Genomic DNA, 23,888 nt, shown 5'->3' with positions numbered 1-23,888 from the left:
AATACCAGAAAAATAATTGTCAACCCAATCAAAAAATGGGCCAAAGAACTAAACAGACATTTTCCCCAAGAAGACATATAATTGGCTAAAAAACACATGAAGAGATGCTCAACATCACTCATTATCAGAGAAATGCAAATAATCAAAACCACAATGTGGTACCATCTCACACCGGTCAGAATGGCTGCTATCTAAAAGTCTACAAACAATAAATGCTGGAGAGGGTGTGGAGAAAAGGGTACCCTCTTACACTGTTGGTGGGAATGCAAACTAGTACAGCCACTCTGGAGAACAGTGTGGAGATTCCTTAAAAAACTGGAAATAGAACTGCCATTTGACTCAGCAATCCCACTGCTGGGCATACACACTGAGGAAACCAGAATTGAAAGAGACACATGTACCCCAATGTTCATTGCAGCACTTACAATACTTGTTTACAATAGCTAGGACATGGAAGCAACCTAGATGTCTATTGGCAGATGAATAGATAAGAAAGTTGTGGTACATATACACAATGGAATATTACTTAGCTATTAAAAAGAACGCATTTGAATCAGTTCTAATGAGGTGGATGAAATTGGAGCCTATTATATAGAGTGAAGTAAGTCAGAAAGAAAAGCACCAATACATTTTATTAACGCATATATATAGAATTTAGAAAGATGGTAACGACGACCCTATATGTGAGACAGCAAAAGAGACACAGATATAAAGAACAGACTTTTGGACTCTGTGGGAGAAGCTGAGGGTGCGATGTTTTGAGAGAATAGCATTGAAACATATATATTACCATTTGTGAAATAGATGACCTGTCCAAGTCTGATGCATGAAACAGGGCACTCAAAGTCGGTGCAATGGGATAATCCAGAGGGATGGGTTGGGGAGGGAGGTGGGAAGGGGGTTCGGGATAGGGGACACATGTACACCCGTGGCTGATTCATGTCAATGTATGGCAAAACCCATCACAATATTGTAAAGTAAATAGCCTCCAATTAAAATAAATTAATAAAATATAAGTATGTAGAGTATTAACTGAATGATTTTTTAAATTTTTAAATTTAAATATATTATATAACTGAATGATTTTTAACGATAAGGTATATACACAACACATACCCTTGTGTACAATAGGAAGAGTAGAAGAATATATGCCAATAAGTTAATAGTAATGATTTTTAACTCACAGAATTTAATTTTAAAAATAACTAATACAAGGACATGATATAAAATTCAAGACAAAAAAGGATATTCAGAGAAAAATAAGGCTTTCTCCTTCTGTTAATCATCTATTTCCCCACCTGAAGGCAACTTCTATTATCTATCTTTTGTGTATGCTTCCAGAGATAAATGTTAAAATTTACCGAACCATTCTCTTTGGGTGAGTTTTAAAACTGATAAAATATACCATCCTTAAGTATATAGTTTAGTGGCATAAAGTATTTTCATATTGTTGTCCAACCATCATCAGTATCTATCTCCATATCTTTTTCACCATCCTAAATTGAAACCCTGGGCCCATTAAAGGATAACTTCCACTCCTCCCACCCCCGAGTCCCTGGTAATTACTAGTCTACTTTCTGTCTCTATGGATTTAACTATTCTAGGTCCCTCATAAAAGTAGTCATACAGTTTGTCCTTTGGTACCCAGCTTATTTTACTTAATGATGTTTTCAAGGTTCATCTGTGAATGATTTTTATTTATTTGTATTTTCTAGGTTTTCTATGATGCACATATATAACTTTATATGGCTTTTCTCAGTTTTATCTAATCTGGCATTTCATGAAGTTCAGAAAAAAAAAAAAGTCATTCACTTGCTAGTAGCTGAAGGTGTATTTAAGATTTGGTAAGAAAAAGAAGTCAGGGCAGGATGATTCCAGGTAGTCCAGATATCTGCACCTTAAGAATGTGCATTGGGACTTCCCTGACAGTCCAGTGGTTAAGAATCTGCCTTCCAGTGCAGGGGATGTACATTTGATCCCTGGTTGGGAACTAAGATCCCACATGTTGCAGGGCAACTAAGCATACATGCTGCAACAAAAACCCAGTGCAGCCAAAATAAAAAAAATAAAATAGAAAAAAAAAAAGTGTATATCATAGTTCAGAAATAAGTAACACAGTCAGGTATAGAACTCTTTTCAGTATCACACCAGCAACCACTGTGATTGTACTCTAAAAAAATAAGCTGAGCCTGAATTTTTGAATATAAGAACTTGAAAAGTTTGGTGCCACTTCTACAATATAAAAATTAGGAGACAAAGCCAGGTTCTGGGAGGACTATGATGTTAATTTTCAGTAGAGAAGGCTTTTTTCTAGACTATTCTGCCAGCAGCACTGAAATAGTTACGTTACTAAATGTTGTAGATATGACAAAGCTGTTATGTCCCTCACATGTAACCAAAATATTGGATGTTGACCACTAGGTACAGGAAGTAAAACTGTGTATGTTTTTTTTTTTAAAAAGATGACTTATCAGCACTATAGAACAAATAACTAGCTGAATAACAAAGAAACAACAGAAAGAAATATTCATCAAACAGTGAAAGGTTAGATAGTCTCTAATAAGAAGAGAACTTTGTAGGTAACAATTTGGTACTGAGAAGAAACACACCCCTCTGTCTGATAAAGTAGTGCTTTCACATACGTTTTTGCTATAGGGCAAATCGGTTCTGAAGGTTTCACTTTCTTATTAAGTTCAGTATTTAATGTTCTGCAATGAATAAACTGGTAAGTGTGTGTGTGTGTGAGAGAGAGAGAGAGACAGACAGACAGAAGGCACCATGTGTCCCATCTGGGTATTTACAATTCAATTTGAGGAGACTAGATCCCATACACATCTGTTATACCATTAATTCTAAGGGATGATATAAGCAAACGTAAAAAGGCAGAAGGCACAGCAGTGAATGCAAAGAACACTGCATACACATTCCCTTGTGCTTTTTACCTGAGTGGTTAAGATATCGCTCTGAGAGGACAGCCCCACACAGTCTTCAGAGAGGCTTGTTTCACTCACATGGTCAGATACTGCTTCACCTTGAATTATAATACAAATAGATTCAGATGTAAAAAAAGATGGCAAGACAAACTTCACTTTCATGTCACACAAAATGATTATACTCTTTGGGGACACCCAGATGATTTCCTCTAAGAAATCATAACGAAAACCAGATGTAAGTCTGCCAGTAATTAGGGCATTAAATCTCATTTGAATAGAAAAGATGTTCTAGCTGGGTAATGGACTTTTTAAAGGAAAAGCACCCTGGGAGGAACATGTTTAAAGTTTAAGAAACAGTTACTTTCACTGTGCTTGGAAACTCCTAAAATGTGCTCCCCCAAAGGCATAGACATTTAGCTCATCTCTACAAAACAGATGGGGGCAAACACAAAAACTTGGTTCCAATACCTAAGTCTGAATCCACACTCTGCTCTTCTTGGCAACTATCTTCTTCCAAGCCAGTTTCCCTTTCTTCATCATCTGAAACCAATTCCTTGTCACTCAGAACTTCCTCGCTTTCAGACTGATACACTTGTTTGGAAGGACGCTCAAACATCAAGAAAGGATCCTGGGTGTTTGTATTAGTGGTCAAGTCTTCCATTGCACTGCACTGTGAGGAAAATAAGCTACCAGAACATCTTGCTTCCTCATTAAGGTGATGTTCCTGGGACACCTTGGCTAATGTTACCTGGCCACTGCAGTCATTTAAGCCACTCTTCAATGATTCTAGGTTCTCCTCTGTTTCCTTAGACACTGTTGCCTCAGTGGCAACCGTGTTACATCCGGTAGATGGAGACAGTGTATTGGTTACTTTACCAAACAATAACTGTTGGAAGCAGGGAAGCTCTTCATCCTCACTAGACACAGTCTCTTCTGACTCTAGTTTGCCAGCCCCTCTTTGGTGACCCTGAGCCAAATGTGTATGGGTGAAAGGGCCAGGGCTCCCTCTGAATTCTCCTTTTTGGACACTTTCACTAAAAACAGCAGATCTTTCCTTAATGTCACTTTCAGCAAAGTGGCTATTTTCTTTTATTTCATCATCATTTAACAAGTTGTCAGGTGTCTCAGAACAAACCTGAGAAGCATGACGGCTTCCTGTAGGTTGTTCGAGGTTATCTGAAATTAGACATGGGGAGAAATCTGCCTTAACAGCCTGAAGCATGTCCTCATTTTCTCCTTGCCTTTTTATTTCAGGATGGTGACAGTTACTTACAGGAAGACTTTGCTTATAGACTTCAGGTTGCATAAGACCTAATCTGAGTAAAGCTCTTAATTTAGGTTCTCTGTTTCTACCTGGTTCTGCTTGAATGTTTTCACCACTGGAACCTACTTCATTAATACTAGAGCCTACTTCATTAGTACTGGAACCTACTTCATTAACACTGCTTGAGCTGACTTCTTTAAAAGTGCTTTCTTGAATGTTATTTTGGCTGATTGTGCTCACTGCACTTTGAATGATGCTTTCACTTCCCAATGTTTTTTCAGGTGACGTTACAGGTTCCTCAAACTTCTCTGACGGGCTTTTCTTACATATGGTTTTAACAGATGACTTGATGGGAGAAAGTGATGGTATAAGATTTGGCTTTTCTGAAACCCCTTGTTTATTTGCAAAAACAAGTTCAGTTTTGTGACCTCTCAACTGTGATGACTGACAAACCCTAGTTACTTCTTTTGCGCTACATTTGGCATCGTCACCTGGCGTCCTATCTTTCTGATCAGCCACAGGAAAGTGCACTGTTGTATAAATGGCCTGTACATGCTGGCTTTTAGACTCACTCTTTCCCCGACTGTCTTCTTTTTGTCTACATTTGAGGGGGTCTCTTGGACTTTGATCCCTTAAGGACCCCGAGTGGGCAAAGACTGTGGCACATTCCTTTTGTGGATTTCCTGGATTGGAAAACAGGGCAAATGTCTGACGCTTTGAAACCTTGAACGTATTCTGCAAATACTGTGTATCAAGTTCACTGTCTTCCATTTCTCTGCTTGTCTCCTGAATGAGGTAGTTAACGTCATGTCCCAGTAGATCCTGAAAGCCCTCTGTGTTGTTTTTGGTATCTTTAAAATCCCTATGGATAAGTTCCTTGGGGTTTTCGATTGCTGCACACAGACTCACACATGGATGTGGTGCAGTCTTTGCCTTTTCTGGGGTTTTAGCTTCTAGTAATGAGATACTATCCTGAGTGCCATAATCAGTATCAGGAACCAAGGAAATATTGGTACTCTCTACAGATCTTTCAATTTGCAAAGCTTTTCCTCCTCTTAATATCAGATCTTTGGGGTCTTTGGTACTATTCAACACTTGAATTGCTCCTAGGTTCTCCTCTCTTTGAAGGCTAGGATGAACAAACTCTTCAGGTTTACTACAACAGTTAGTAAAATAACCAGGTGTGTTTGTTAAATTTAGTTCTGGAAAAGCATCACTAGCAAGTCTTTTACTTATTTGTTCATATGTTTTGTTATTCTTCTTGGCTCCAGCTATAGGTTCTTTATCTCCCATGAGTTGAAGCTTTTGGCTCTGCCTAACTGGCATTTGGCTAGAATGTTTTTTCTTCATCTCTTCATTGCTAGAACTGCTATCAATTGGTAGCTCAGTATGATTAGGTGGACTTGGGTTTCTACTGACTACTAGTTCAAGTTCAGGAATTTTCCTGGTAGAGGACTTCCTCTTCAGCCTATTCTTAGGTGCTTTTGAACTGTGGATATTCAATTCTAGTTCCATATTGCTTATACTGATGCTTATAGGTTCAGCCTCAGTTCTGAAAACAGATTCTTTTTCCAATGATTCTGTTGGGTTAGCGTTTTGCTCTTTATGAACATAATCATGTTTTGTTTTATTCTCATGACCATCACTAGTAATATTCATCCTGTGACGTTTCTGCTCTGTTTGGTCAGTTCCCTCAATCATCTTTTCAGGAGTCTTTGGAACAATTGTCAAATCGACTTTCTTGATAAAATCCTCAGGCTGAAGGCCTGATGTACCTCTCCTTTTACATTTTAGTTTATTTGTGAGGGGCTGCTCTTGTGTTATCTGAGGTTCTACAGTAAATGCGCCTAGAATTAGATCTTCAGCTATGTGGCTGAAGTTAGGGAGACTTGACTTCCTCCGATAGGTTTTCCCAAATATTTTGTCTTCAATATTACTCTCTACTGGTTTGGAGTGGACTCTTTCGTGTATTAAAGTACCATGAGGATCACTGGCCATTAAGTTGATTTTCTCTGAAGAACCTGAATATCCATCAACTTTATTTGGAATTTCCACTGCACCAGCTACTTCATTATTTGATTCAGACCCCCCACCGCATGAGTCGTCAGAAGTTAATATTTCATCACTTCTGGAAAACCAGTCATTAACTTTCTGTATGCTATTATTCAGGGTTACCCAAGGAACATCTTGGGAATCTCCAGGACTGTCAGGGCATGCAGGTTTCTGCTTAATCAGTTCTTTTCTTCTGTACAGGGGATCAGTATTCAGAACTATCTTTTTCTCAGTGCTGGGAATCTGCCTATCCTTACACGTGCCCTTACTTTCAGCCCATCTGCTCTGTTGGCTCTTTACTAAGACAGGCTGTTTGCTTTTATTACAGAATTCAGCCTTTTCTACATTCAGTCTGTTTTCAGTGAGCAATAAACTGCTGTTCTCATGCTGTAATGAGCTGGCATGAGTATCTGTGCCACATGGCTCCACGTGAAAGTCTGAAACAGAAATACCCTGATACTTTTCTGGATGCGTCTCAGTTGCATGCTTCTGGGAGGTGATCAGATCTTTAATACTGAGTTGATGATGTTCAGTATTTGTTATGTCCTTCTCAGAAAACTCACAAGCAGCTGGAAACAACAACAACAACAAGGTGCTTAAAAACAGAATTATTATGAAAACAATATGTACTTAATACAACTTAGTAACTTGGTTGGAGGGTAATGAAGAAACTGGCTATTCTTAGAGAAATTAACCTCAGACTACCAAGTATACTGAAGATGTAGCTCATACTTTTTTGCTTAATTCCTATTTGTCTAGATTCTCATTATTTCTGCTCAAGATAATTAAAATTTTAATTTCAGAATTCTCCCTACTCATAAATCACACCTTCTAGTTCCCTAACCTTTAACAGTGAATTAAAAGCACAGTTTGAGACTCACAGACACAAAGAACAGACAAGTGGTTGCTAAGGGGGAAGGGAGTTGGAAGAGGGATGGAGGGGGAATTTGGAGTTAGTAGATACAAACTAGTATATATAGAATAGATAAATAACAAGGTGTTACTGTATAGCACAGGGAACTATATTCAATATCCTGTGATAAAACCATAACATAGAAAAGAACATGGAAAAAAAAAGAATGTGTATTTTATATATATGTAACTGAATCACTTTGCTGTGCAGCAGAAATGAACACAATGTTGTAAATCAACTATACTTCAATTTAAAAAAGCAGTTTGGGCATCAGATATATAACATTCTATCTTCAGACTAATATTCCCTGTATCTGAGTACTAGTAAGCAAAATATGAAATACAAACACAGCAATTAAAAGTAAAAAGGCAACAACCAATCACATAGGGTACTATTATAACCAAACCGGTCTAGTGCCATTGAAATAGATCAGGCTGTACTATGACATCTGGGAAAGCACCATATCCTAACTCTGCCAAAAGATATTGTAAATTATAAAAATGTTCTAAATGGTTCTTCAAAATACTCTAATTACCATACTGTATCTACCTATTCTCTCTTTAGTGTCTGTTAAGTTAGAAGACTTGCCATTACCCTTTTTTGCAGGATTCAAATTGGTCTTGGCCTTGGCTCCTTGAGGGGTGATTTCTAACAATTCATGGTCTCCCACACTATAAGGAAAAGACACAAGCCTTAGTGAAAAACAGTTGTTTATATGTGCACAGGGTTGTCAAACAATCAAATATTTTAGCTTTGCTAGGTAGGGCTGTGATAAGCTGATCGATTTGATTCACTTTCTGAAATCAGCACTCTCCTTTGGTAACTTCTAGTCAAAATGAAATGGTCATAGACAGAACACAAAAAATCAGAGCAGGAGTATAGAACATTGCTTTATGGACACACAAATATGAGCCAAAATTTAAATGACAGTTGAATAATAGCTAAAAGATAGTAAAGAAAAAACCAACAAAACCTAAAGTATGTATTAATGAAAACACAAGCACAGTTACCTAAACAAAGGGAGCACTGGGATGGAACAGACATTCCAGTAGAATGCAAAGAACATATCACTTTGCAACACTGCCTTCTGGGCTTTTTCTCAAGCTAAAAACCATTTTCTCCCAATCGGGAGATCAGGAAAATGTCACTTGCAAACAAAATCTCATTGACAGTGACATTATCATAGTTCAGACAAGCTATCACAGATCTTAGGGTCATGCAATAATTCCTAAGGAAAGCAATTTAACAAGTAATCCATTTTGGGGCTGCTTGCAAATTATGGTTTAATTGATGTAGAGAAAGTCTGAGTTACAGACAGAATTAGGAACAGTAGAAGGAAAAATTGAAAACTGAGTAATGTTTTCAGCAGCCACAATCACCACTGAGTCAACACTGTTGTACACAAGGAACTAAGCCAGAGCACAGCCATCTGCTGGAAGCAAGTCTGTGCAGAGTTCTACTGTTACTTTAACTCTTACAAATGCTTTACTAAGAAACCAAACAAACAAAAAGGATATTTTCTCAGCTATAAAATAAGAAGGTTAAAGTAGATTATCTTTAAGGTCTATTCCAATGCCATGATTCTGACCTAAAGAAGTATCAATCCTTAATATTAACTAAATACAAAAATGCCAGTTTCACAGAAAAAGGCACGCTGACTCACCTGAAATAACTGGCCTTATTAACTGTGTCTTCAGAAGAATCAGATCCTAAAAAAATTCCCCAAAGACCCCCAAATAAGAAATCAATAAAAGGATTTTTATTGAAAGGGTTAAACTCAAAAAACTGTACTTGTTGCAAAACATATTTTCAAGGAATATTTACTGAGCACCCAGTACATGGCAGGGCTTCCCAGGTGGTGCTAGTGGTAAAGAACACGCCCACCAATGAAGGAGAGGATATGGGTTTGATCCCTGGGTCAAGAAGATCTCCTGGAAGAGGGCATGGCAACCCATTCCAGTATTGTTGCCTGGAGAATCCCATGGACAGAGGAGCCTGGCGTGTTACAGTCCATGGGGTCGCAACAGTCAGACACGACTAAAGTGACTTAGCACACATACACTACATGGCAGGAACAATGATACGTATGTCAGGCAATAGAGAACTGTGGTTACAAGTACAGGTTCTGAAGCCAGAATTCCCAGGTGTAAATTGTGGCTCTGTCATTAACTAGCTTTACGACACTGGCAGAATTTCTTAACCTCTCTGTGCCTTAAATTCCCTCATCTATAAAACAGTGTAATAGTTGGAACCACCTCAGGTTTGTCATGCATCTTATGTGAGTCACACAAGTAAAACCCCAGTGCCTGGACTACAGTAACTGTTCCTAAATATTGTCTATTATAATTATTTTTATGAGGCAACATCTGTAGTCTAGGAACTTATGATCTTAAAAGGGGAAAAGACATACAAGAAATTTCTGAAGAATCTGCTTAGTGCTGTGGCAAACATATGGTGGTGTCTGGGAGCCCAAAGCAGGGCCATTCTTTCCAATTATAAATATATTCTACAGGATAAAGCATAGAGAGACCTGTTTGAACTGAGTTCAGCTGTTCTTAAGTCTTTCTGCTGCTGCTGCTGCTGCTAAGTCGCTTCAGTTGTGTCCGATTCTATGCGACCCCATAGACGGCAGCCCACCAGGCTCCCCAGTGCCCAGGATTTTCCAGGCAAGAACACTGGAGTGGGTTGCCATTTCCTTCTCCAATGCATGAAAAAGAAAAGCGAAAGTGAAGTCACTCAGTTGTGTCTGACTCTTAGCGACCCCATGGACTGCAGCCTACCAGTCTCCTCTGTCCATGGGATTTTACATGCCAGAGTACTGGAGTGGGGTGCCATTCCCTTCTCTGCTAGTCTAGTATAATTAATTTTCAGTTCAGTTACTCAGTCGTGTCCAACTTTTGCCACCCCATGGACTGCAGCACGCCAGGCTTCCCTGTCCATCACCAACTCCTGGAGCTTACTCAAACTCATGTCCTTTGAGTTGATGATGCCATCCAATCATCTCATCCTCTGTCATCCCCTTCTCCTCTTTCTTCAATCTTTCCCAGCACCAGGGTCTTTTCAAATGAGTCAGTTCTTCACATCAGGTGGCAAAAGTATTGGAGCTTCAGCTTCAGCATCAGTCCATCCAATGAATATTCAGGACTGATTTCCTTTAGGACTGACTGGTTGGATCTCCTTGCAGTCCAAGGGACTCTCACGAGTCTTCTCCAACACCACAGTTCAAAAGCATCAATTCTTCTGCACTCAGCTTTCTTTATGGTCCAACTCACATCCATACATGACTACTGGAAAAACCATAGCTTTGACTAGACGGACCTTAGTGGACAAAGTAATGTCTCTGCATTTTAATATGCCATCTAGGTTGTTAATAGCTTTTCTTCCAAGGAGCAAGTGTCTTTTAATTTCATGGCTGCAGTCACCATCTGCAGTGATTTTGGAGCCCAAGAAAATAAAGTCTCTCACTGTTTCCATTGTCTCCCCATCTATTTGCCATGAAATAACGGGACTGGATTCCATGATCTCAGCTTTCTGAACGTTGAGTTTAAAGCCACCTTTTTCACTTTCCTCTTTGACTTTCATCAAGAGGCTCTTTAGTTCTTCTTCACTTTCTGCCATAAGGATGCATATTGATATTTCTCCCAGCAATCTTGATTCCAGCTTGTGCTTCATCCAGCTCAGCATTTCGCATGACGTACTCTGCATATAAGTTAAATAAGCAGGGTGACAATATACAGCCTTGATGTACTCCTTTCCCGATTTGGAACCAGTCTGTAGTTGCATGTCCAGTTCTAACTGTTGCTTCTTGACCTGCATACAGATTTTTCAGGAGGCAGGTAAGGTGGTTTGGTATTCCCATCTCTTTCAGAATTTCCCACAGTTTGTTGTGATCCACACAGTCAAAGGTGTTGGTGTAGTAGATAAAGTCTAGATAAGTCTTTCTAGTCTAGTATAATTAATCTTCAGTTCAGTTCAGTCGCTCAGTCGTGTCCAACTCTTTGCGACCCCATGAATCGCAGCACGAGAAGCCTCCCTGTCTATCACTAATTCCCAGAGTTCACTCAAACTCATGTCCATCGAGTCAGTGATGGCATCCAGCCATCTCATCCTCTGTCATCCCCTTCTCCTCCTGCCCCCAATCCCTCCCAGCATTAGGGTCTTTTCAAATGAGTCAACTCTCCGCATGAGGTGGCCAAAGGACTGGAGTTTCAGCTTTAGCATCATTCCCTCCAAAGAACACCCAGGACTGATCTCCTTTAGGATGGACTGGTTGGATCTCCTTGCAGTCCAAGGGACTCTCAACAGTCTTCTCCAACACCACAGTTCAAAACCATAAATTCTTCAGCCCTCGGCTTTCTTCACAGTCTAACTCTCATACCCATACATGACTACTGGAAAAACCATAGCCTTGACTAGACGGACCTTGGTAGACAAAGTAATGTCTCTGCTTTTGAATATGCTATCTAGGTTGGTCATAACTTTCCTTCCAAGGACTAAACGTCTCTTAATTTCATGGCTGCAATCACCATCTGCAGTGATTTTGGAGCCCAAAATATAAAGTCAGCCACTGTTTCCACTGTTTCCCCATCTATTTGCCATGAAGTGATGGGACCAGATGCCATGATCTTCGTTTTCTGAATGTTGTACTTTAAGCCAACTTTTGCACGCTCCTCTTTGACTTTCATCAAGAGGCTCTTTAGTTCTTCTTCACTTTCTGCCATAAGGGTGGTGTCATCTGCATATCTGAGGTTATTGATATTTCTCCTGGCAATCTTGATTCCAGCTTGTGCTTCCACCAGCCCAGCATTTCTCATGATGTACTCTGCATATAAGTTAAATAAGCAGGGTGACAATATACAGCCTTGACGTACTCTTTTCCTATTTGGAACCAGTCTGTTGTTCCATGTCCAGTTCTAACTGTTGCTTCCTGACCCGCATATAGGTTTCTCAAGAGGCTGGTCAGGTGGTCTCGTATCCCCATCTCTTTCAGAATTTTCCACAGTTTATTGTGATCCACATAGTCAAAGGCTTTGGCATAGTCAATAAAGCAGAAATAGATGTTTCTCTGGAACTCTCTTGCTTTTTCCATGATCCAGTGGATGTTGGCAATTTGATCTCTGGTTCCTCTGCCTTTTCTAAAACCAGCTTGAACATCTGCAAGTTCACGGTTCACATATTGCTGGAGCCTGGCTTGGAGAATTTTGAGCATTACTTTACTAGCGTGTGAGATGAGTGCAATTGTGTGGTAGTTTGAGCATTCTTTGGGATTGGAATGAAAACTGACCTCTTCCAGTCCTGTGGCCACTGCTGAGTCTTCCAAATCTTAGACCCAAATGCTATAGCCCACCCATCATGTTCTTTCTTAGCCCTACTCTCCATCTTCCCAAACTGTGTTTGCACATACTTAAGTTTGAGTGAACTCCAGGAGTTGGTGATGGACAGGGAGGCCTGGTGTGCTGCAATTCATGGAGTCGCAAAGAGTCGGACACGACTAAGCGACTGAACTGAACTTAACTGAAAACCACATATCCTTCGTTTTGTTCTCTTTATAAAGTAAGGTGCTTTAAAGTGAGGCCTGCATCTTCCTACATTATTTATCACACATCATAAGGCTAGAAAATTTATTTTATTCTTACTTTTCAGGGCTCCCTGCCATTGCATAAATTGTGACCAAGGTTTTTAGTAAAACTCTTAGACAAGGAATCCAGCAACTATTATTCTAAACTTACAAAATCTGAGACTCTTACCCAATTCAATGTAGACGGACTTATTCTGAGATTGTGTCTGCTGCTTTGTCCTCAGAGATCTGACAATTCCAAGGTTAGAGAGTTCGACAGTAAGACTGGTTTCCTGCTAAGCAGTAAATGATCAACAAATCGTTAGCAAGGTCTATGCATTTTTTTCCCTAAGAGAAACTCAAAGCTCTGGACAAAACAAACAGACAGTTGTCAATGAGCTAACCTCAAAAAAACACTTGGCAAACTATGCACTAAGATGTACGAGTCTTCTGTGGTTTGAATACTTTCTCCCTCTCTCAGTTGTTCTAAATTTTTCTATACTTAAGTGTGTATCATCTGTGTAATTTTTTTAAGGATAAGGAAAGCATATTTTTTCTTTTCATTTTCTTTCTTTTTTAAATGGGGAAAGCATATTTTAAACTAATACTTTATATTATAGTGTAGAAAAGGAATGAAATTGATTTACTACACACTTCTAATCACATCTGATAACAGAGGCAATAACTAAGATAAAGTAAATTTTTAAAAAGGATAAATGAAAATAATAAAAAAAGAAAAGAAAAGAATAAAATCCAGCAAGCTTAATATTCAGTACAGGAAAGAATATTTGGATACCCAACATTACTCTGATGAAGCTTTCCTTCTTTTTGGGCCCTTCAGCATCTACTCAGAAATGAATGCTGGTCCTATGAGAACTATTATTTTTAAGATCCTCATTATTCATTCACATATGAGTAACAATAGAGCAAATCTCTGTATTTTCTTTGACAATTACACTTAAAGTTGAAGCAATTTTCAAGTATTAAAAACTGATCCCCCCCCACCCCGCCCCCGGCAACTTTTCAGAGGAAGTAAAATAGAAGATACTTCTTCATGTCTGGAGAAGTGCCATAAGACGGTTATTTTAAAATTTAGCAAATAAATAATAATAAAACAAAAGCTAGCAAGCTAAAAACCATCAGTGTCCTTGTGGCCATCTTAGACAAGCATCAGAATGGATAAAGCACTAAAACCAGGGACCTTCTCTCAACTCCTTTAACTCTTGTTCAGACACTTAATTGACCATCTTCCCTTGTTTACTTGACTTTATATAAATCCAAAAGCATCCAGTGCATTCACTAACTCTCATGCTCCATAAAGAGTTATTATCAGAACACACAAAAGTGGCCTTACCAAGGTAGGATTTTCAGGTTCACTCTGCCAAAGTCTTTTGGCCCGGTTCCGGTAGCCCATACTTTGGATTATAGAAACTTCCTCCTTCAGATGCTCAGGAGAGTTATTTTCCTTTCTCGAAAAGTTATAGCTGTTTGCAACTGTGAGTTACAAAGAGAAACACTATTTTTGCAGTTAGAAAAAAAATGTATTAGGTTCCCTGGTGGCTCAGTGGTAAAGAATCCACCTGCCGATGCAGGAGATCCCTGATCCAGGAAGATCCCAAATGTCACGGAGCAACTAAGTCCATGTGCCACAGCTATTGAGCCTGTGCACCCTAGAGCCTGTGCTCCACAACAAGAGAAGCCACCACAATGAGCAACTGGAGAGTACCCCTTGCTTACTGCAACTAGAAAAAAGCCTGCACAGCAACAGAAACCCAGCACAGCCAAAAATAAATAAATAAAATTTAAACATACATATATTAAAAAAAAAAATTACAGGTAGTTAAAATTAACCTAGGCCAAAAGGTATGGTCTTATCACCTATTCATATAAAATAACTGCACAAACTTCCATTTTAATAGATGGCTCCTTGAGCGTTGGTGGCAAGAATACACAGAAGAATTATACAAAAAAGATCTTCATGACCCAGATAATCACGATGGTGTGATCACTCACACTCACCTAGAGCCAGAAATCCTGGAATGTGAAGTCAAGTGGGCCTGAGGAAACATCACTACAAACAAAGCTAGTGGAGGTGATGGAATTCCAGTTGAGCTATTTCAAATCCTGAAAGATGATGCTGTGAAAGTGCTGCACTCAATATGCCAGCAAATTTGGAAAACTCAGCAGTGGCCACAGGACTGGAAGAGGTCAGTTTTCATTCCAATCCCAAAGAATGCTCAAACTACCACACAATTGCACTCATCTCACACGCTAGTAAAGTAATGCTCAAAATTCTCCAAGCCAGGCTCCAGCAATATGTGAACCGTGAACTTGCAGATGTTCAAGCTGGTTTTAGAAAAGGCAGAGGAACCAGAGATCAAATTGCCAACATCCACTGGATCATGGAAAAAGCAAGAGAGTTCCAGAGAAACATCTATTTCTGCTTTATTGACTATGCCAAAGCCTTTGACTATGTGGATCACAATAAACTGTGGAAAATTCTGAAAGAGATGGGGATACGAGACCACCTGACCAGCCTCTTGAGAAACCTATATGCGGGTCAGGAAGCAACAGTTAGAACTGGACATGGAACAACAGACTGGTTCCAAATAGGAAAAGAGTACGTCAAGGCTGTATATTGTCACCCTGCTTATTTAACTTATATGCAGAGTACATCATGAGAAATGCTGGGCTGGTGGAAGCACAAGCTGGAATCAAGATTGCCAGGAGAAATATCAATAACCTCAGATATGCAGATGACACCACCCTTATGGCAGAAAGTGAAGAAGAACTAAAGAGCCTCTTGATGAAAGTCAAAGAGGAGCGTGCAAAAGTTGGCTTAAAGTACAACATTCAGAAAACGAAGATCATGGCATCTGGTCCCATCACTTCATGGCAAATAGATGGGGAAACAGTGGAAACAGTGGCTGACTTTATATTTTGGGCTCCAAAATCACTGCAGATGGTGATTGCAGCCATGAAATTAAGAGACGTTTAGTCCTTGGAAGGAAAGTTATGACCAACCTAGATAGCATATTCAAAAGCAGAGACATTACTTTGTCTACCAAGGTCCGTCTAGTCAAGGCTATGGTTTTTCCAGTAGTCGTGTATGGATGTGAGAGTTGGACTGTAAAGAAAGCCGAGGGCTGAAGAATTTACGGTTTTGAACTGTGGTGTTGGAGAAGACTGTTGAGAGTCCCTTGGACTGCAAGGAGATCCAACCAGTCCATCCTAAAGCAGATCAGTCCTGGGTGTTCATTCGAAGGACTGATGTTGAAGCTGAAACTCCAATACTTTGGCCACCTGATGTGAAGAGCTGACTCATTTGAAAAGACCCTGATGCTGGGAAAGATTGAGGGTAGGAGGAGAAGGGGACAACAGAGATTAGATGGTTGGATGGTATCACCGACTCAATGGACATGGGTTTGAGTGGACTCCGGGAGTTGGAGATGGACAGGGAAGCCTGCTGTGCTGTGGTTCATGGGGTCGCAAAGAGTCGGACATGACTGAGTGACTGAACTGAACTGAGCATTGGTACCTGGGGTTATGCAGTACTTACACTGCAATCCTGTGTCAAGCTCAAAAGCATGAATGATCTTCAACAGCTCTTCAACAAGTTGACTAAATCTTGTACTTTCTTGTAGGCTTCTGAAAGTAAATTGATTGAAAGACACACTTAGCAGGAGATTATCAACTTAAGGACACTAAAATAAGAAAAGACATTAAACAAATAAAAAAAGATGCAGCAAAAGTTAAAAAAAAAAACCAAAAAACACTATTTGATAAGAACAGAGCTATTAAGTGACATTACACTATAATCAAAACATCATTGACAGCAAAATAAACCATACAGCAGTATTGTTTTTATATACATGTATTTTTGCCATTCAAGCTTATCAAAAGCCTATAACTATCTAAAATAATAGTACTTTGAATCCACAGTAGATATAAATCCACTGCATACAGAATTTAGTATTCTTGACATCTGAATCCCATCCACCCAAACCCCCAATTCTAGCTCTCAGGGATTTCTGCCAAATGATGATTACACCATTTTGAAATCACAGATAGATAACAATGTCCAAAGAGAGATTTTGGTTTAGGAAAGTTGTAGGACAATATAATTTATTTATTCATTTAAATCTGACTGACTACCATGTACCAAACATTGGATAAACAGTGTTGACCAAGATAGACAAAGCCAGTGTCCTAACAGAACTTACATCCTGGCCAGAGGGACACACAATATATAAATCCACTGTGTTTGTGTGTAAAAAATTAAGTAGAAATAAGTGCAAGAAAGAAAAATAAAATCAGCATTAAGATAATGGGGGAAGGGTGGTACAGTCCTATATTAGGTAAGACTGTAAGTTCTTATATCATTCAGAAGGATTAGAAAAAGGCAATGAATTGCAAATAACTGTACAAGGCAGATGTACTATAAAACTCTCAGAAAAATGATTTTGAACATAATTTACCATGTCAGCTAAACACCCTTTTATATATTTTTCTACTGATGAGTGGTTTGATAGAAACACCAACTATATTATTAAGGAATTTTCACTTTTTCCTGATATTGTCACTTCTAACCTCCCATCAACTACCAAAATTATATACCTTTTGGTTATATCATTCTTACACAAAGGACATTGTGAAGGCCCTTTCTTCTGGTTGAGAAGTTTCAGCATACAAAATCTATAAATTATAATGAATGAAAAGAACTCAAGTTATATTCTTTTTCTGCAGAGAGAATATTCAAAAAGCAAATAACCATGAAAAGATAATCTCTTGACTGCACTTAAGAGCCATTTTAAACGTAATGGCAGATGAATTACAACAAGTGGCTTTCTTTAATTGTTTTTAGATGCCACATAAGAAGAAAACCAAACTACATAAGCAATAATCTATGAAAACTGAACTTACATCCATATGTCTTTCTGTTATGATCAAATTAAACTTACTAAAAGTTAATATAGCATATTTAATGATATACTCATAAGCATTTCAGGCTGCATAATCAGATGTAAATGGTAGGTACCTCAGGTAAAATTATTATAATTAGTTTAAAAACTTAGCACCTCAATACAAAAGTTATAGTAATCAAGACAGTATGGTACTAGCATAAAGATAGATGAACAGATAGAACAGAATGAGAGTATAAGTCATACATCTATGGTCAAGTGATTTTCAACAATAGCACCAAGACAATTAAATGGAAAAAGAATAATCTTAATAGTACTCAGACAACTAAATATTCACATGCAAAAAAAAAAACCAAATATAGATTCCTACCTCACACAATACAGAAAAATTAACTCAAAATGGGTCACAGAACTAAATGCAAGAACTAAAATATAAATGTTTGTGACCATGGGTTAAGCAATGGTTTCTTAAATAAAGAAATGGCAAAAGCACAAGCAACCAAAGGAAAAAACAGGAATATCAAACTTAAAAACTTTATAATACCATGAAAAAACTGACAGGACAATCCATAGAATGAGAGAAAATATCTGTTAATCATATATTTGATAAGGGACTTGTATCCAGAATATATAAAGAACTCTTAAAACTCAGTAAAAAAGAGACGTAACCCAATTAAAAAATGGGCAAAGGATTTGAAGAGCCATTTTCTCCAAAGATAAACAAGTGATCAATAAGCACATGAAAAGCGACTTCTCTGGTAGTTTAATGGTTGCTAATCTGCTTGCCAATGCAGGGGACATGGGTTCAATCCCTGGTCCAAGAAGATCCCACATGCCATGGGGCAACTGAGCCCGAGCACCACCAACTATAGAGAAGCCCTCTCACTGCAATCAAGACCTGATATAGCCTAATAAATAAATATTTTTAAAAACAGACAAAACAAAAAACTGAATTGTGCACTTTAAATGGATGGATTTTATAGCATGTAAATTATATCTCAATAAGACATGTTTAAAAAAAAAACCTCAAAGCAGGAAGAAAACATGCTCATTTTTATATTTACAAGGCCCAAAAGAGTGTCTGTTCAACCAGACACTTGTTGAACCAAGCTATTCACCAGACCTCAAAGAAATGGAGGAGGCTCACTCAGGCTTTTAGGATGGCTTGGCATCTAGAACAATTGTTTTGGTTGTCTCAGACAGTGAATATGGCTAAGAAGACTTTGATGATCTTTTGCAATGTGTTCAGAGTCAGCTTCCTTAATAAAGCAAACTACTGCTCCCATTGGCTGGTGGTGTCCATAAAGATCAACATTCCCTTAGGAAAAAGACAAAAGACCCAAAACAGAGGTAGACAGAAAAGGGAAGAGAACAGTAGAAGTAGCTGTGGTGATGATTATTAAAAGCAGTGATTCACTCATACAACCAATATTTAATAAGTTAGGTATCATTCTAATGCAAGAAATTCAGTGAAAAAGGAAAATAAAACCCCTGCCATTATAAAGGGCATGATATTATGGCGAGGGAGGTGAGTGGGGAAGGGATTAGAGAGAAGATACCAGGAAAGAAAAGATTATGGGAACTGAAAAGGCAGTGGGAATGGTGAGTCAGCACACTTAAGAGAAGCACTTTTTACTGGGCATGTCCTTTTTAACATGCATTGCTCTATCAACACAACCCTGAAGTATCATCTTCATTTTACAGTAGAGATTTGTCCCAGATCACACAGTAATCAAGTAAGTGGTAAAGGTGATATTGGATCTAGAACTTAAATGTATTGCAATAGCAAAGCCCATGGCTTTTCCACCAGATAAAGTAAATGTAGGTAGGGTTGGTCAAGGAGACCCAGGGGTCCTTCTACACCTCTACACCTATATAGATGCTTGAACGACCACATTGCACTTGACAGCATATAGGTTAGGAAATGGGGGTGTCAAAAAGTTAGCTGCTTTGTATAAAAAGTCCATTTAAAGAGCCAAAACAGGGACTTCCCTGGAGGTCCAGTGGGGGAACTAAGATATATGTTGGTGTGGTGTAGCCAAAAAATAAACTTTTTAATTTAAAAAAAAAAAAAAAAAAAAAAAAAAGAGCCACAAAATAGAGGCTACCACTCCTTGCTGCTGCTGCTGCTAAGTCGCTTCAGTCGTGTCCGACTCTGTGCGACCCCATAGACGGCAGCCCACCAGGCTCCCCCGTCCATGGGATTCTCCAGGCAAGAACACTGGAGTGGGTTGCCATTTCCTTCTCCATTGCGTGAAAAGTGAAAGTGAAGTCGCTCAGTCGTGTCTGACTCTTAGCCACCCCATGGACTGCAGCATACCAGGCTTCTCCATCCATGGGATTTTCTAGGCAAGAGTACTGGAGTGGCTTGCCATTGCCTTCTCCCACCACTCCTTGAGAAAATGCAAATACTACCTGCACTCTACCATAATGGCTCTAGGAGGCATCAAAGCATCGCACTGGCAAATGGCACAATTTAACAATTCAGAGTAGAGGTAGGGAGGTCATTCCCTAAACACAAGACTGCAGAATACAGTAGGGAAGCTATAGGATGATAAGCTAAGCTATAGATGTTGTAGCCTGTACATAATTACACAAATAACACCAGAGAAGCAGATATGTAGAAATCAACCAAGATATGGGTTGCAATCTTTCTTTACGCTAGGAAAAGGACAGACGCATAAAGGTTATTAACTAAATTCGAAAGAGAAAATGAACTTGTACATGATTTGAAAAGACTGAGGTAAGGAAAACATTGACAGATCAACAGAACACTGGCATGTCTTTCAGGGCTCTGAAGAATTTATTAAACTCTATTTTAGAGCTCTGGAGAATCTACGTGATACACTGATTAAATGAGAACACGTATACAAGTTCTACACAAGGTTCTCAACAAAAAGGTCTGAGACAAGTTTCCGGTTTCTTGGGTTTCTAAAGCCCAATGCTTAAGGAAAGGCAATACATTTTTAAAGCAAATGTAGTTATGTTTTCCAAAGGGCAGCTTCAGCTTTACAAGAAAAAGCTGATGGAGAATAGTAAAATCACAGTGCCACAAAACTAATTTGGGGGACTTTTCAGAGTACTCATTTTTGAGCATATCTGTACCCTGAACAGTTTAACAAGTTATGGAAACTCATCTAATTTTGAGTTGCTTGTCCAAGTCTATCCTGGCAGGAAGTAAAGAATTAATAGTTTTAAGTCTAGGCAAAATAAAGGCAAGCTGACTTTTGGCTACATTGTTATACTGTGTGCCCTGGATTACTGTCAACAGAGCTAAGACAATGGACTAATATGGTCCCTTGTTAGAGGAAATAAAGACCCTGACAGCTCCGTCGCTTAGCATCTCAGCATCCACTTACGTTGCTGGTCCCACCAAACCTTGTCAGTTTGGGTAATTAAGGCTCTGTTTTCTTGATCAAACCTCTAGTTTGTACTTTAGTTCCAACAATTAAGAAGCTATCTTGAGTTCTTCATCTGGGAGATTCTGCCTGACTTCCTTCACGAGTATCACAGTCCCGTGGGTCAAGGCTCTTGTCTCCTCAGGATGAGAATCTTACTGCTGACCCTCAACCTCCCGTGGCTGGGTTGCTGTCACTTTTCTTCCTTTGTAACTGCCACCCTGAACTTCTCATTTCTGCTGCTAGACTCCTGCAAGACTACATTCATCTACTTGCTAGATTATCCATCTCTTGCCTACTTCTGGCCCTCTGACATACCAACCTATTGCTACATTCCAGAATTCCCTGATATCATGATCTAATGTATCTGGCCATGAAACCTCCCTGACACTGACTTACCACTTCTCTGGATCTCCTCAGTTAACTGACCCCAAGACTTGCTTTACTTGGTCTTTCTGGTCTTTCAACCTCAGCCATGCTTGTTCTAGTCTCTCTTATTAATACTATCCTCCAAGTAAGTATCTAGAAAGGTCACCATTTCAGAACACTGCTTCTTAAACTTTAATGTACATAAGAATCTCCTAGGGATCTTGTTCAAATGCACATTCTGATTCAGTAGGTTTGGGGTAAGGCTGAGATTCTAGCAAGTTCCCATGTGATGTGGTTGCTGCAGAGCCATGAGTCCCACTTTGAGTAGTCAATTTTCTAGAGTTGTGTTATCCAACACAGCTGCCACATGTGGCTACTGAGCACTCGAAGTGTGGTCAGTCTGAACTAAGATGTATGTTAAGTATGGAAAAACACAGGCTTTCAGAGACTTACCACAAAAAAGAATGTCAATTATTTCACTAACATTTTTATATTTTGAAATGATAAAATTTTAGTCATAACTGGATTAAAAATATATAACTATAGTTAATTTCACCTAAAAAAAAAAAACTTTTAGTAGGGACTTTTCTAGTGGTCCAGTGGTTAAGACTCCACACTTCCACTGCAGGGGGAATTAAGTTCCATCCCTGGTCTGGGAACTAAGATACCACATGCCTTGGCACAGCAAAAAAAAAAAAAATCTTTTAATAATGTGGCTATAAGAAAATTTCAGTTAGATTTATGGCTCAGATTATATCTCTTTGGACAATGTGGTCTAGAGCTTTCAAAAAGTACTATACATTTCATCTGTTGTTTAGAAACTACAAGCTAATGCAGGAATGACCTAACATTTTCTAAACTGGTACTACTGTAGCTTTTGTATATCTCAGGAAAGACTTCAGATCTACAGGCTTACTTGGTCAACAAAGCTGCTTTAGGGACTTCCCTGGTGGACCAGTGGATAAGACTCTGTGCTCATAATGCAGGGGACACAGGTTCGATCCCTAATTAGGGAACTAGATCCCACATGCCACAACTGAGGGCTGGTTCAGCCTATATAAATAAATAAAATAGCCTAAATAAATAAATAAATGTTTAAAAACAAAAACAAAAACAAAGCTGCTTTATTGTTAGAATTAGAGTCCATTTTCAGAAAATCCAATTAATGCTTGGGGGTATTTTTCTGAGCTTTCTTTTCATATAGATCAAGGTGTTATTTAGACTATAAAGGTATTACAAAAGCTACTTCATGAAAAGTTGATATATCACACAGGCATTATATTACAATTTTAATTCTAATATACCACTTAAAATATGGCTGCCTTTTCTGCTTGTCATATCCTCCATATTAAGAATTGCAAGCCTTTTTCATTCTCCTCTAGTTACCAACTTTATTTAACCTTCTCAATCTCAACAGATGTCTTCACCTCCAACTTCACTGAGCTCAACTACCTCAACCACCCCTACTCTATCTCAAAATCTTTCTATAGAATTAATTTCCTTTTCCTTCATTACTGTTCATAAATAACATTTCTCTTTCTTGCATCCCTTTTCTATTTCAGTCCCTTCTGTCTCTTCTTGCACCTTCTCTGTTTTGCAAGTATCTCCCCTCTGAGGGCTCCTTTCTCTTCTAGTATAGCTCCTCTCTATTAATTTATATACAGAGTACATCATGAGAAAGGCTGGGCTGGAGGAAGCACAAGCTGGAATCAAGATTGCCAGGAGAAATATCAATAACCTCAGATATGCAGATGACACCACCCTTATGGCAGAAAGTGAGGAACTAAAGAGCCTCTTGATGAAAGTGAAAGAGGAGAGTGAAAAAGTTGGCTTAAAGCTCAACATTCAGAAAACTAAGATCACGGCATCCAGTCCCATCACTTCATGGCAAATAGATGGGGAAACAGTGGCTGACTTTATTTTTCTGGGCTCCAAAATCATTGCAGATGGTGACTGCAGCCATGAACTTAAAAGACGCATAGTCCTTGGAAGGAAAGTTATGACCAACCTAGACAGCATATTAAAAAGCAGAGACATTACTTTGCCAACAAAGGTCCGTCTAGTCAAGGCTGTGGTTTTTCCAGTAGGCATGTATGGATGTGAGAGTTGGACTATAAAGAAAGCTGAGCGCCAAAGAATTGATGCTTTTGAATTGTGGTGTTGGAGAAGACTCTTGAGAGTCCCTTGGACTGCAAGGAGATCCAACCAGTCCATCCTAAAGGAGATCAGTCCTGGGTGTCCATTGGAAGGACTGACGTTGAAGCTGAAACTCCAATATTTTAGCCATCTGATGAGAAGAGCTGACTCATTTGAAAAGACCCTGATGCTGGGAAAGATTGAGGGCAGGAAGAGAAGGGGACGACAGAGAATGAGATGGTTGGATGGCATCACCGACTCAATGGACATGGGTTTGTGTGAACTCCAGGAGTTGGTGATGGACAGGGAGGCCTGGTTGTGCTGTTCATGGGGTTGCAAAGAGT

General features: G+C 39.0%; 1 protein-coding gene across 8 annotated transcripts in view; it reads right to left on the bottom strand.

Moving 5' to 3' along the window:
* Positions 1-23,888, bottom strand: part of BRCA1 (BRCA1 DNA repair associated) — a 71,622-nt gene that overhangs the window by 38,376 nt on the left and 9,358 nt on the right. For 4 of the 8 annotated variants that reach the window (XM_044938912.2, XM_025280062.3, XM_044938913.2 and 1 more), the window contains 8 exons: positions 17,337-17,414; positions 16,279-16,367; positions 14,074-14,213; positions 12,910-13,015; positions 8,826-8,871; positions 7,757-7,833; positions 3,402-6,818; positions 2,943-3,031 (listed from right to left, as the gene is read on the bottom strand). In XM_044938912.2, the coding sequence (XP_044794847.2) occupies positions 2,943-3,031; positions 3,402-6,818; positions 7,757-7,833; positions 8,826-8,871; positions 12,910-13,015; positions 14,074-14,213; positions 16,279-16,367; positions 17,337-17,414 (4,042 nt within the window). Of the gene's footprint in view, positions 1-2,942; positions 3,032-3,401; positions 6,819-7,756; positions 7,834-8,825; positions 8,872-12,909; positions 13,016-14,073; positions 14,214-16,278; positions 16,424-17,336; positions 17,415-23,888 lie in introns of all 8 variants that reach the window. The other 4 variants (XM_025280069.2, XM_025280063.3, XM_044938915.2 and 1 more) reach the window with 4 other exon arrangements.

The sequence above is a fragment of the Bubalus bubalis genome, chromosome 3, assembly GCF_019923935.1.
Source record: "Bubalus bubalis isolate 160015118507 breed Murrah chromosome 3, NDDB_SH_1, whole genome shotgun sequence".
Taxonomy (NCBI): Eukaryota; Metazoa; Chordata; class Mammalia; order Artiodactyla; family Bovidae; genus Bubalus; species Bubalus bubalis.
Note: the sequence above shows the minus strand (reverse complement) of the source record. Positions and strands in the feature narration are given on the sequence as shown.